This window comes from Anneissia japonica, unplaced genomic scaffold, assembly GCF_011630105.1.
Source record: "Anneissia japonica isolate Jap-2015-1 unplaced genomic scaffold, ASM1163010v1 scaffold1005_len2656397_cov198, whole genome shotgun sequence".
Lineage (NCBI taxonomy): Eukaryota > Metazoa > Echinodermata > Crinoidea > Comatulida > Comatulidae > Anneissia > Anneissia japonica.
The window spans coordinates 127,615-140,779 of record NW_022683792.1 but is presented as its reverse complement, the minus strand read 5'-3'; the positions used below and the strand labels follow the sequence as shown (position 1 = coordinate 140,779).

The window sequence follows — 13,165 nt, the reverse complement described above, 5'->3', positions numbered from 1 at the left end:
TTATTGATGTTAATGATGATTGGGAGGCTACACGTACAATGTAATTGCATTCAATGGTGCGAGTTTATCACATTTCCAAGATTTAGTCGTTTACTTACTATTATAGTAGGAAATTTCAACAGTATTGGGCAACCATTCGAACGTTCCTTCAGAGGTTTCGTCTGAATATCCAATCCACGCAGATGACCAGCCTGGATAGAGCTCATCCATTCTTAGTTTTATATAATTGTTTTCAATAACGCCCCCTATAACCACCACATCTGCATCCTCCTCTGCTTGACATGCGATCCTTGATTCAGCGAATGATCGTGCAGTGTCGTCAAACTTGTAGCAGCTTCTTTCCCATAATTCCCAGCCGTCAGGACATTCTATATTTGAACAACATTAATAATAATAATAATAATAATAATAATAATAGTAATAAAATTAATAATGATGATGATAATAATAATGTATGTATGTATGCTGTCTCTTATACACATCTAGATGTGTATAAGAGACAGGTGTAGGGATTTAGTATTACTAATATACAGATTTACCAGGTGAAGTCTAGGAGAGTGGTAAAGATGCACGTATTATGTGATTATTCTTCAACTGTGTGGGGTTTGAATCCTCTCTTGTTCCTTCTTTAATTTTCTAATTGTAAATTACTTTAATTTTTTTTATTATTTGTGCATTTATAGAATACTGCTTTTTTCATATTTAATTATTATTTACATGCCATTTGTAGACCATAATTTTGAGTAATTGGCACAGCAGATTGTGAGATATGCGGCCAGAAAGTATTTAAAGTCTGTATCTTACTTCCGATCAGCACTAAATTTAAGGAGATACATGTAACATTGTCAATGTGTAAACATTTGAAGTAAATAGGGACTTCATTTTTTGGGTTATGCGCAAGAAAGAAAAACACACACACACCACAGACAGACAGACAGACAGGCAGACACACTCACCCACCCACACACACACAAGCACACCCACACAAACGCATGAGGTGAGGGTAATTAATATTGATTCAGAGTCAAACTGTTTCTTATTATAAGACAAAGTACCTACCCCGAATATGTATATTAAATGAACAGGTGTTCTGATTCCCGGCTCTATCAACAGCTGTATACACTACCGAAACATCTATGAATTCTGCACCACCTGTGTATACCTCATCACCAGGTGAGTAGTTCCCCTCAAAAGTGACGACACACTGGTTATCAGATGGTATTGGTGGTGTATATTCCAGATTGACGTAGTCGTACGCCAGATGTGTGTATTGCAATACATTGGATGGGCAAGTGGAATTAAAACTGGGATTTTCCTTATCCTCATCTAAAAAACCAACAATAAAAATATTATTAGCTAAAAGTATTGTTTTAACAAACGTGGTTGCAGGGGCGTCCTTCGCAATTATTTTTTGACAGCGTGAGTAAAGTCTTTTCAACTGACGCTGCCAGCCGATCATCACCTTTACATTTACTAAGTAAACTTTTTTTCAATGTTGTATCTTATCACCTCTCCATTTGAATAGATAAATTTCTTAAATTTTGTTTCTTATCACCTTTCCACAAGTAAAATTTTTCTATTAGTGTTTCTTTTTTCTTTCTCGATTTCATCTTTCCAAACTCTGAATCAATTTTAATATTTTATCTTGGGCTACATCCTGCTCAAATTGTACATTTTCTTTTTAAAATATTTTACAACCACTCATTTGTGTTATTTGTTATTTACTGTTAAACAGGCTCACACGTATTAAAATGCATTTATATCCCCGGATCCGTCACAATTTTACCTGAGATGCAGACATTTACAAAGGAGACATGACACAGTACAGAACGAAATATGTAATTTATTAATGACGAGGTAAAATATAAAAATGGTAAAATTGTACGTAGTGTGAATTTTGTGAAAAAAAAATGTAATGCAGAAGTAAATTAACGTCATATACAAAACTAATGTTATACATCTTAACAATGCAAACGTAATCATGACCTACAAACTACAAAGCTTTTAAACTCTAAAATTTGAAATAACCCTGGGTAGAAAATCAGGGTATCCAAGCCGGGAAGCACCCCCTCCCTTCTCCGCTTTGAATACAGCGGAAAGAATGGGGATGGAGGTTGGAAGATCCACAATTAATAAACTTTGCAACAAGGTAAAGCACGACTTGTTCGGTTAGTGTCAAGAATGAACGTGATCCTGTGATGGCCAAGATGATGCTACAAATGCGCACGACTGGCACTGCCCTCATGGGTAAAAATCAAAATGATCCGTCCGGGAATATAAAGGTATTTTTTTAGCGCAAGCTCTGAAAAATGGTTTGTTTTTTAGTTCCTTGCAATAATACATAGCGATAAAATATTGTAGCCTAATATCCTATGTGTTATTAAAAAAAAAAGGGGCCTGATCTCTCACTACCATCAAGGTATCAGTGGCTTTGTGTTTTACGCTATTATTCGGCATGCAATCAATTCTCAATTTATATTTATGCTCTGAATAAATCGATATACAAGAAATACTTACAAATCTCACAAATATAGTGTTTTTGTAGTGTACAAGCACCATCGTTCCAAACGCCATTCGAAGACAAGATCTCGGCGCAATCCTCATTTCCACCGGAGTCACTTGGCTCATTATTATTCCAATCTGAAATTAAGTTTAGTGCATGTATTCAATTATAAAAGTAAACACGAGTAATAAGTTGAAGTTGGGATTATTACAATGGTGACGAAAATAGTCAGCAATATGTACTGTATGTAACCCATTGTGACAAACTAAACCACGACTACTCTTTATATGAACACTTTTATTACTCTAAATGTATTCACTAAAACGAATACAAACAGTTGAAATTACTGAATATGATTATAATTGATGATGGATTATGATTGATGATGATGACGGTGATGATGATGATGATGATGCTGCTGATGATAATGATGATTTGTATGATCTGTCATTTATTTATATCACTAAAATTATCAAAACCTCTTACTTTCATAACTCGGACATTCGTCACCTTCTACCCATTCAAAAGTGCCCTCTGATGATATATCCGAATAGCCAATCCACGAACTTTCACTTAGTCCAAGCAGATTCAAAACCATCGAATTTTCTTCAGTGCTGGAGATCATAAGCAAGTTGGAAGTGGATTCGTCTGCTTCGCAAGCATTTTTTGCATCTTCCCATGTCTTCTGTGTATCGATATATTTGTAGCAGTTTCCTCGCCATAGAACCCAACCAGAAGGACAACGAACCACTATAAATAAAAATAGGCACTATCAGATTATCACTTTAAAAAACGAAACAACCCTCCATTCTCATTTTTCATTGACAACTTATTTTTATACTTAATTATTAGATTATTGGAATTCATGAACTTGTAAATAAATTTTTCCTATTTCAATGTATATATTCTTGTTAATCAAATTAAATAACTATAAGTAGTAATTTTTATCTTTTAAAATTAGTAATAATGAAATGAATTTTCCCCGCTTGTTTATCTCTAGTTATTGTATGTTTTTTTTTGTTGTTGTGCAGACGGAATTGTTTTCAATTGAATGTATCACCTGGATACTGAATATCATGTATGTATGTATGTATGTGACGATGAATAAAGAATCTATCTATTAATCGTATCCTTCATAACTGCTACGGTATACAGAACATTGCCTGATGTATTTTTATGGAGACCGCTGGACAGGTACACGGGTAAAACACCAAATTATCTTTCGCAATTCAATTTCAAAGGACACTAAATTTTCATTGACAAAAAGTAAAACCTGGCAAACTGATTCCGAGATTCGTCAAACCAATTGGTGTCTCAAGGAATTTGGAGAAAGGAGGGACAACAAGCCTGACACAGGGTCCGGACCAATGGGCCATCTAGGGCTTATCGCAATCATGGTCACAAGAAGAATAAAAACACTGATAATGGGGAGAGATTTTACGGTTGAGAATGGTAAAAATTGTACAACAATATTAGGAAAAAAATGATAAAAGGAGGGAATTGGTTCCGGATTGTCCTATGGAGAAACTTCCTTTGACTACCCAATGCGCAGCCACTGGACAAGCAATCTCGATTGCAGCCAATTGATGATGTTAATGGTCATGATGACGATGATGACGTCAAAGACATACATTTACCTAAATTAGCATTTCTTCCTGTATACAAAATCGTTAACTTGTTTATTACTTTTGTCTATCGTGTTCTGGCGATAACAATTTATGAACACATATCAAATTTAACAATCAAGATATATAACACCATCAAAAAAAGTAAAACAAACCTTTCTCACAGACTGCGGCTCTATTTGCTGAACAGTCCTGATCATTCCAATTCTCGTTTGTTAAAAGTTCAACACAATCCTCTATGGAATTATAATTATCTGGATTTCCAGAATTCCAATCTAAATATAAACAGTAAATATATAGCAAACACAAAATTTGTATGCTTATGGTTAATCTATAGTTTTACAATTAGTTTTGTTAACATAAAATGTTAACAACTAAAATCTCAGTAGTTCTGATGTTATGACGATTTTCTATATATCACCTTCATAATAATTCCCAAATGACTTAGAATCAGAGTAAAGCCGAGACAGATGCCGCGGGTAATACCCAGTGGTATTTTTGTTTGAAATGTTATCGATTACTATCTTCTAAGCAGTGGCGTATCTAGAAGTCGTGAAATGGGGGGGGGGGCATATGAAGGTGAAGTGGGGCGGGCTCGATGATTAGTTGAGGGGCGCTAATTCGCAAAATATGCTGATTTTAGGTGATTTTTAACTACTTGACAGTGATTTTTTTTAAAGTTTATGATGACAAATGAATGACAATTTATAAAGGGTTGTACCCTATCTGATTCCGCAGATTTTCCGTACTTAAAAATATAACAAAAAAAAAAAAAAAAAAAAAAGAGAACGCTCACTTGTATATTCGGATACTTCTTCGAATAATCGATTAACCCAGACAAAAGTCCCTTCCACATCAATGTCATCATACCCAATCCATGCACCACTGCTCCATGATACTCCTTCATTATTTAATTGATCAACTATCCATGTGTTTTCTTCTGCACCTGCAATAGTTGCCAGCTCAGCGTTTTCATCCTCCGTTCGGCATGCTTCGGCAGCGTCTGCGTAATTGTACGATGAACTTAAGAACAAGAAACAGCTCCGTTCATAGTAAATCCATCCATCAGGACAAACTAAATTAAAACGAAAATGAAAAAAAAAAACAAAAAAAAAAAAACAAATACGGCGATGCGAAAACTACACAGACACTTGTTTCTATTATATCTATGACGTCCTAATAAATAGTATGCTAAACATCACGTGTGAGTGTCAAATTGATGTAGTCTAGTTTTTATTGCTATTTTCTAGACTTAAGCCAACATTGTCGAAAAGGTAAAATAGCACATACATTGGATTGCCTTTCGAAATTTTCGCCATTTATTACATCATCATCAGGAATTTCTGATCCTGATGATGACATAAGTAATGTCGAAATATTGAAGTTATTGTACTACAAGCTAGACCATACCCAGTGCTTTATGTGCTATATAAATCCAACTATATACATTACATTACATAAGATAAACATAAGAGTAGGAAAGTGTGTGATATCCTCTCACCTGCGAACATAGGAGTGGATACAGAGGACCATACCGTGCAGTAGATCACAGAAAAGAGAAATCGCGAATAAATTACATTCTTTACGTTTAAATAAAGTAATACATAATTATTATTACAGTAGAGTATCGGTATAAGGTTCTATATAAATCCAACTATATACATTACATTACATAAGATAAACATAAGAGTAGGAAAGTGTGTGATATCCTCTCACCTGCGAACATAGGAGTGGATACAGAGGACCATACCGTGCAGTAGATCACAGAAGAGAGAAATCGCGAATAAATTACATTCTTTACGTTTAAATAAAGTAATACATAATTATTTTAATGGTACCAATATCACACCTGATATGATTGACACTACAAAGGAGCAAGTTGCTTGGTTGCCGGAAATATCTGTGGCTGTGTAGGTAACAGTAGTGTCTTCCTTTGTGTTCGTTGATGAAGTACTGAAGATTGCACTTGAGTTATAATTCGCCGAAACAGTATCGATACACTCGTCGTCAGTTGCAGTTGGCTCTACCCAAGTGACTTCTATCGATAGACTCCCGTCATCCGTGACAAGACTCTGGTCAGAGGGGCAAGAGGAGCCAAATGACGGGATGGAGTTGTCCTCAACTGAAACGTACACAATCAATATATTAAACATAATGCGATGCAGAGGTAAGTATTTACAAGATACAGACTATGCCTGATATTCTGTACTTACATATCTCGCATACATATCTTCTTGAGTCGGTACAGGGCAAATCATTCCATTTTTCAGATGATGCTTCAAATTCCACACAATCTTCATTACCAGAGTTGTCTGGCTGGTTTTCATTGAAATCTAAAAAATGCACCGGTAAGTTAGTATCTATCAGAGTTATGTATTTCATTAGCCAGCGTCTTTAGTAAGTGTATGACTGTTTTGTGATTAGGACTACAATCGACGTTCCTATAACACAAAGGTGAATTTCAAAGCCCTTTCCAACTACATAAAAGTTCAGGCAAGGTCCATGTAGGCCTACTTTTTATTATATGGCTCTTAAAGACTAGAATTACTTAAAGAATAGAATTACTAATAATCGCTTTATTTGTAAAAGTTAGTGAAGATCGCATTCCCTGTTAAATATCTGATCAAAATATACATTTTTTACAGAAAAAAAAAGAAAACCCGCGATAATAATAATAAACACCAAAGGTTATTGATTTTTTATTTTAAAATATTGGTCTGCTATAAACCGACTGTTATACTTTTTACAAATATGATAATTAGGCCAACTTTATCTTAATTCATGTATATTAATATAGTGTAAATTTACAGTTAAAAGTATTGACATAGTGGAGTGTGGATGTATAATTTTACGTACTTGAATAATTTGAACATTTTCCAGAAGGAACCCAGTTAAAAGAAGCCTCTATTGACGAGTCACTGTAACCAATCCATGCGTTGTTCAATATACCTATTTCCTCGCCGACGATCCTGTTTTCGTCTTCCGATGCAATAGTAACCAAATAACCACTTGTATGTAAATCGTTACAAGCCGTTTCGGCGGTACTCCACGTAACAAGTGTGTCGACGTATTGATAGCAGTGCCCAAGCCAAAACACCCAGCCATCAGGACAGCCGATAACTTAGTAAAGAACGCAAAGTTAAATATTCAAACATGGTGCTACAGTGATTGACGTGATAGACGAATCACTGTAACCAATCCATGTGTTGTTCAATACACAAGCAAGGCAACCAGTGAGTTGTATTCATATTAGCGTAAAATCTTTATTAATTCATTTTTTAATAATATTTTTGATCTTAAGGCGAATATTTTTATAATGATATTGTAAACTCCGATTGTTTGCAGTCTTGTACGGTTTTTAAAGTCTATTTAAACTTAAACTGAAAAAATGAAAAATAAATAAAATAATTATATATATGCCCCACTCACCCTTTTCACAAATAGCTATCGGTGAAGTGGCCGAACAATCCAAATCATTCCATGTGCCAGATGGAAAAATTTCAGTGCAGTCTTCGGAATTATAATCGTCAGGTTGATTTACTCCCCAGTCTATATCAAATAAAAACATGGAGCAAAACTATAATTCATGTGCCTAATTGTACCAGCGGTATCTTCAGATTCATCTTGAAAATTTACAGAATTACAAATTCAGATAAATCTGGTCAAAATCCCAACTCCTACTATGTCCTAGGACAAACAACGAAGAAAGTATATATAATATTTTGAGCTGGATTTAGTGTTGTCTAGTGAAAAATGTGTATTAATCCAATACTACTTTATATCTATAATAGAGCTATAAATAGATAGTAACGTTTATGATGATAATGGTAATAAAATTCGTTTTATGAATATCAATAATATATTAATGAGATAAGTATTTAAGCGAGTACAGTATCGTTTTTTGCACTTTTTGAGGGGCGCTTATTCATTTCATTTCATTTATTTTGTCCAAAACACAATAAAATTGACAAACACAAGATAACAGAGAGCAAAAAACAACACTCAGTTGGCCGGACAGGATTGCCAAAAAAAGTGAACTGAATCAATAAAATTTAAATTAAACGGTTTTCAACAGATGTTAATCGTGTGATAACAAGAAGTTGTGTGTATGGATATCACGCGAGAGACACACCCTTGTCATTCTGCGTTGGATTGCTTCAAGAGAATATGACCTCTTTGGTAGGCAGATACCAAGCAAGTACACCATATTCAATTATTGGACAGACCATAATCCGTTGTACAATTTGGATATATATGGATCACGGTAGCAGACTAGTCTGAGAATAAAGCCAAGTATACTAGAGGCTTTGGAATTAGGGTTTGAAACGTGCAAACCCCATTCAGGTTTTGATGTAAAAATTACACCAAGATATTTATGACTGGTTACGTTTGTAAGGTATGAAAGTATAATACATACTCCAAGTATTGAAATACACGCCATCGTGTTGGGATTCAATATTTCGACATTAATTATGTCATCATCAGTCATCATCATCATTCCTGATGATGACATACTTAATGTCGAAATATTGAATCCCAACACGATGGCGTGTATTTCAATACTTGGAGTATGTATTATACTTTCTTATCTGAGATTAATTAGTGGACCTTTCGGTTTTTGTAAGGTATGTTTGTCCAATTCGATATGCATGTGGAGAGTTAGCAAGTCTATTTGACCTGGTGATTCTCATTGTTTTGCATTTAGTGGAGTTAAGTTCCATTTTGTTCATCAGGCTCCAGTAATAAATAATATCCAGGTCTTGCTGGAGTATTCCATTATCATTGGTGTATTTTTAAATATTTAACAGTGTCATCTGCATATAATTGGTAAATATTGGGAGGAACAACCTCTGGTAGGTGAAGAACAGATAAATTAAATAAAGTAGAACCTAAGACAGAGCCCTGGGGCACGCCTGAAAGAACAGGACATGACCGAGATGATTCGCCTCTAAAAACTACATTTTGAGACCTGTTGCTTAGATAGGACATAAACCAGCGTAATACAGAACCACAGCTGAGGGCATAGTTGTACATTTTCTTTAACATTATAGAGTGACTAATCCTGTCAAAAGCTTTACTCCAATCTAGAAAGATAACGTCAATGGGAGGAGGATTACGCTCATCTAGCACTTTTGCCCACTCGTAATGTGCAGTGGCTAACAAGGTGGTGCAAGATCTACCTTTTACAGATTTTAGAGAGAGGAAGAGTGCCAATGTGATTCCTAAAATAATTACTTAAAGTTTCAAGAATAAAATTGGAGGTTAAAAAGGATTCAGCAGTAAAATTCGACGAAAAGTAATATTAAAATCATTGGCAATAACAATAGGATCGTCAACAGAGCATTCATTAATATTAAAAGCTTTTGCCACAGGCTTGGCTCTTTTCTTGCGAAAAAAACCCTCAGAAAGCTTTACCATTATCAGAGCATCGTTTGGCTAGTTCAGAAATATATTTATGGTAAGATTTCCGTGTTTCAGATTTAAGTTTGTTACGACATCCTTTGTAGGCATACAAACTATATAAGTTGTCTTTAGTTTTCGCTGCCTTCTATAATCTGTTTTTTTCCCCGGATAATCTTAAAGCCCCATTCCCGGCAAGATTTCAGTTAAGAAAAATCTTATTTTTATATATGTTATAAACGTTTATAAATGTAATACGAAATTGCTAATTTAACTGAAATTAGACATTCCTAAACATGAAAAAATGTAAAATAAGACTGAAATTTGATTTTTTGTGTGTGTTCTGACCGAGATTTTGACAATTAAACAAACATATCTCAGGCCTACTTGATCGAGCGCAGTGGTAAACTTTATTGACTGTATAAAGTATACATAAAAGCGAGAGCATCCTAGCGGATGCGATCTACAACCTCTGAATTTGCCTAGGAACGAAGAATTCGAGAAAATGGTAATCTTCTATGAGAAATAGTCTGTATTTCTCTGTTTTTTAATTCTTTTGCGTAAAACTTAAATTTATGCCAATATTTTTCCATTATTTATAATAAATAGAGTAATGCATATGAATTTTTTCTATAAAAAAAAATCTTTTTTAGTGAAATTTTGCCGGGAATGGGTCTTTAAGCATTTCTGAATTAATACATGGCTGTTAATTGCTTTATTTTTTGCTCTCCTAGTGGGAACGATGTAAATCGCATCAAGAAATGTTTCTTTAAAATGCTTCCATGAGGCATCAACGTTGTTGGGAACAAAACATTCATCCCAGTTAAGATTAGAAAAAGTGTTGATAAAATCAACAGTAGAACTTTGTGAATATTGGATGAAATGTCCAGGAGGAAGAGAACTAATACAGTAAGAACAGTTGAGTACAACTGAAAAACCATCATGGTCACTACCTGGTATTCCAGGGTATGGTGAAATATATTTTACAATATTGATTTCATATGTATAAAGATGATCAATTATCGTTCCAACACTTGTAAGGTCATTGGAACGTCTAGTCACAAAAGAGATCATTTGCGTTTAGTTCAAAGTATCTATTACACATTTTAGTTGATTAAATGATTGTTAGATACATTGCACTTACAAGGAATATTAAAATCACCTGCTAAAATAATAGATTTATACATATGAATATCTTAAAATTTTATCCAAATATTTCTGAAGTTTATCAAAGAAAGAATTGTTGGCGCTTGCAGGCCGATACAAGCAACCAATAAGGAGTTTTCCATGTTTGGTATGCACAACAGTCCAAAGAAGTTCAAGACCATCAACTTGGAATTGTTTTGCAGATAATGGACGAAGTTCGTGTTTGGCTGCAATTACCACCCGATCTTTTCGAAACACTGTGTAATCATCTGGAAAAAGCTCGGAACCCATGCCATGTTTCTGTGATGAGGAGGAGAGATGGTTCTTCAGTAGAAACCACGATTTCTAGATGGTCCCGTTTATTAACTATGCTTCGAGCATTCTAATAGTGTACTTTAGCCATAATGCTACGAAAAGGTGTTGGTCCAGAAATGGAATGGATGTGTCCAAATGCGGATGAAAACTTTAAGTTATGAGGAACATAATTTTGGTATGACAACATAATTAAAAATGTAACAGTACTAGCAACAAGATTGAACATTTGCATATAAGTGTACAAACGTTTGTCGGTACTTGGTTACGGCTTCGAGTGTAAACAAAACGAGTGATCAGTGATCAAAAGATTCCCGCTAAACGACGTGGCGGTAAATATACTTACATCACGATGCAATGTTCTATATATTGAAAAATACCAAAAAGAATGACAATGTCAATGTACACCACAGCATGCCCATGTGTGAAAAACAGGTCCAGAAAAATCTGGATAAAAGTCTTGTAGGCCAAGGTGAATTCACCAAGGGCATGTAGACCGGTGAAACGGGGCTCCGATTGGCGGGCGATTTGAATTTTTTTTTCGTCGTTCGCCTGCATGAGCAGGCCTAGCAAGATTGATAAGATTAAAATCGATACAAATGTTTAAATTCCTTGATATATGCATTAAAAACTGAATCTACATCCATCCAAATTTCCAATAGATAGGCCAAAATCTGCATTAAAATTAACACAGAAACGATGTTGCTTGTTGTAATATGTTATTTACAGGATAGTTCCCACACACGACTTCGAGTGCTCATCAAACGGGGCATTTATAAAAACAGATTGAAAATTGAGGGGTTCTTATGGGAACTTGGAAAATTCAAGGGGCGCTTTCTGAATGAAAAAATATTATATAAGCACATATGGAAATCGAAGATAAACGAATAGTTCTGGTGCAGAAAAGATAATCGTTCAGAGAGCATGGCTCATGACAAGAATGCTGTGAGTAAATATGTACACAGCAGTGGCGTAACGATGGGGCTGGGTCCCTGTGGATTTCTGAGACTGGGGCATTTTTTTTTGTCCCGGTTGACCATTCCATTGTGGGATTTTAGATTTGCTCGTTTTTAATCATGCTTATCATTGTATTTTTAATGTTTTTAACGACGAAATAAATGATATGATATTAGTGGCGGATGCCTCTTCGGGGCCCCTACGGGTCTGGGGCCCTGCGGACCGCCGCACGAGAGCGCATAGGCGTTACGCCACTGGTACACAGCAGATGAAGGTGGTGGTGGTAAGCTTGTTGGCCATCTGCCGAATGAGATTAGCAGTATCATTGCAGGGTTTCTTACAAGCTCAGATGAGAACGTGCTAAAGATACAAATTGTGAGGAAAAGAAAAATAGAAGTAGGAATAGACAACTGTAAGAAGAGGAAAGTTTGAAAGATACTGTTAAGGGAGCTCCCATTTTTCCAGGAGAAATACCATCATTTTGAAATTGACATAAAAAGAAAATGTGAATCCACTCCGCAGCTCAAATCATGCCAACCACAGTTCCAGGATTGATTGTATTATTGACTTGCTAAAAAAAATCACATGATCTTGTTAAGGGGCGTTCATTCAACTTAGGAGGGGCGATTATTCAAACGGGGCACTTAAGAACATTTTCACGCTTCGAGAGGGGCGCTTATTCGCGCGAATGTGGTAACTTACTTTCATACAAGGAACCTTCACGTGCCGTTTGCTCTGCCCACTCAAATTGTCCTTCGGAAGAGATATCATCATAGCCAATCCATGCTGCTCCCCACCCTAGTCTATCCGTAGTCAACTTTGTCAGTATCCATGAATTTTCCTCCTGATTAGAAATGACTGCAAGGTCTCCTCCAGCTTCGCTTTGACAAGTAGTGCGTGCATCGGCGAAGCTGCCAGTGGTCGTATGAACCCAGTAGCAGCTGGAAAATTCGGCGTTGTATTCCCATCCTATCGGACAATCTATTTAATACGTATTTAATGTGATAGATATAATACGAAAAAATCACAATAAATATAACCACTTGAAACTAAGATAGGCCTAGGCCTATATGCGCATATAGTATTTTACATTATGCACTATATAAGGTGACAATTATTATTATTATTATTATTATTATTATCATTATTATTATTATTATTATTATTATTATTATTATTATTATTATTATTATTATTATTATTATTATTATTATTATTATTA

The 13,165-nt window shown here is 35.1% G+C and overlaps 1 protein-coding gene across 1 annotated transcript in view; it reads right to left on the bottom strand.

Moving 5' to 3' along the window:
- LOC117101302 (mucin-12-like) overlaps positions 1-13,165 on the bottom strand; it is a 64,281-nt gene that overhangs the window by 39,781 nt on the left and 11,335 nt on the right. The window contains exons 5-15 of the mRNA XM_033241269.1: positions 12,646-12,924; positions 9,309-9,362; positions 6,985-7,248; positions 6,342-6,461; positions 5,978-6,250; positions 4,925-5,203; positions 4,284-4,403; positions 2,990-3,253; positions 2,518-2,640; positions 1,060-1,326; positions 99-368 (exon numbers count right to left, since the gene is read on the bottom strand). Of these exons, the coding sequence (XP_033097160.1) occupies positions 99-368; positions 1,060-1,326; positions 2,518-2,640; positions 2,990-3,253; positions 4,284-4,403; positions 4,925-5,203; positions 5,978-6,250; positions 6,342-6,461; positions 6,985-7,248; positions 9,309-9,362; positions 12,646-12,924 (2,313 nt within the window). The remainder of the gene's footprint in view (positions 1-98; positions 369-1,059; positions 1,327-2,517; positions 2,641-2,989; positions 3,254-4,283; positions 4,404-4,924; positions 5,204-5,977; positions 6,251-6,341; positions 6,462-6,984; positions 7,249-9,308; positions 9,363-12,645; positions 12,925-13,165) is intronic.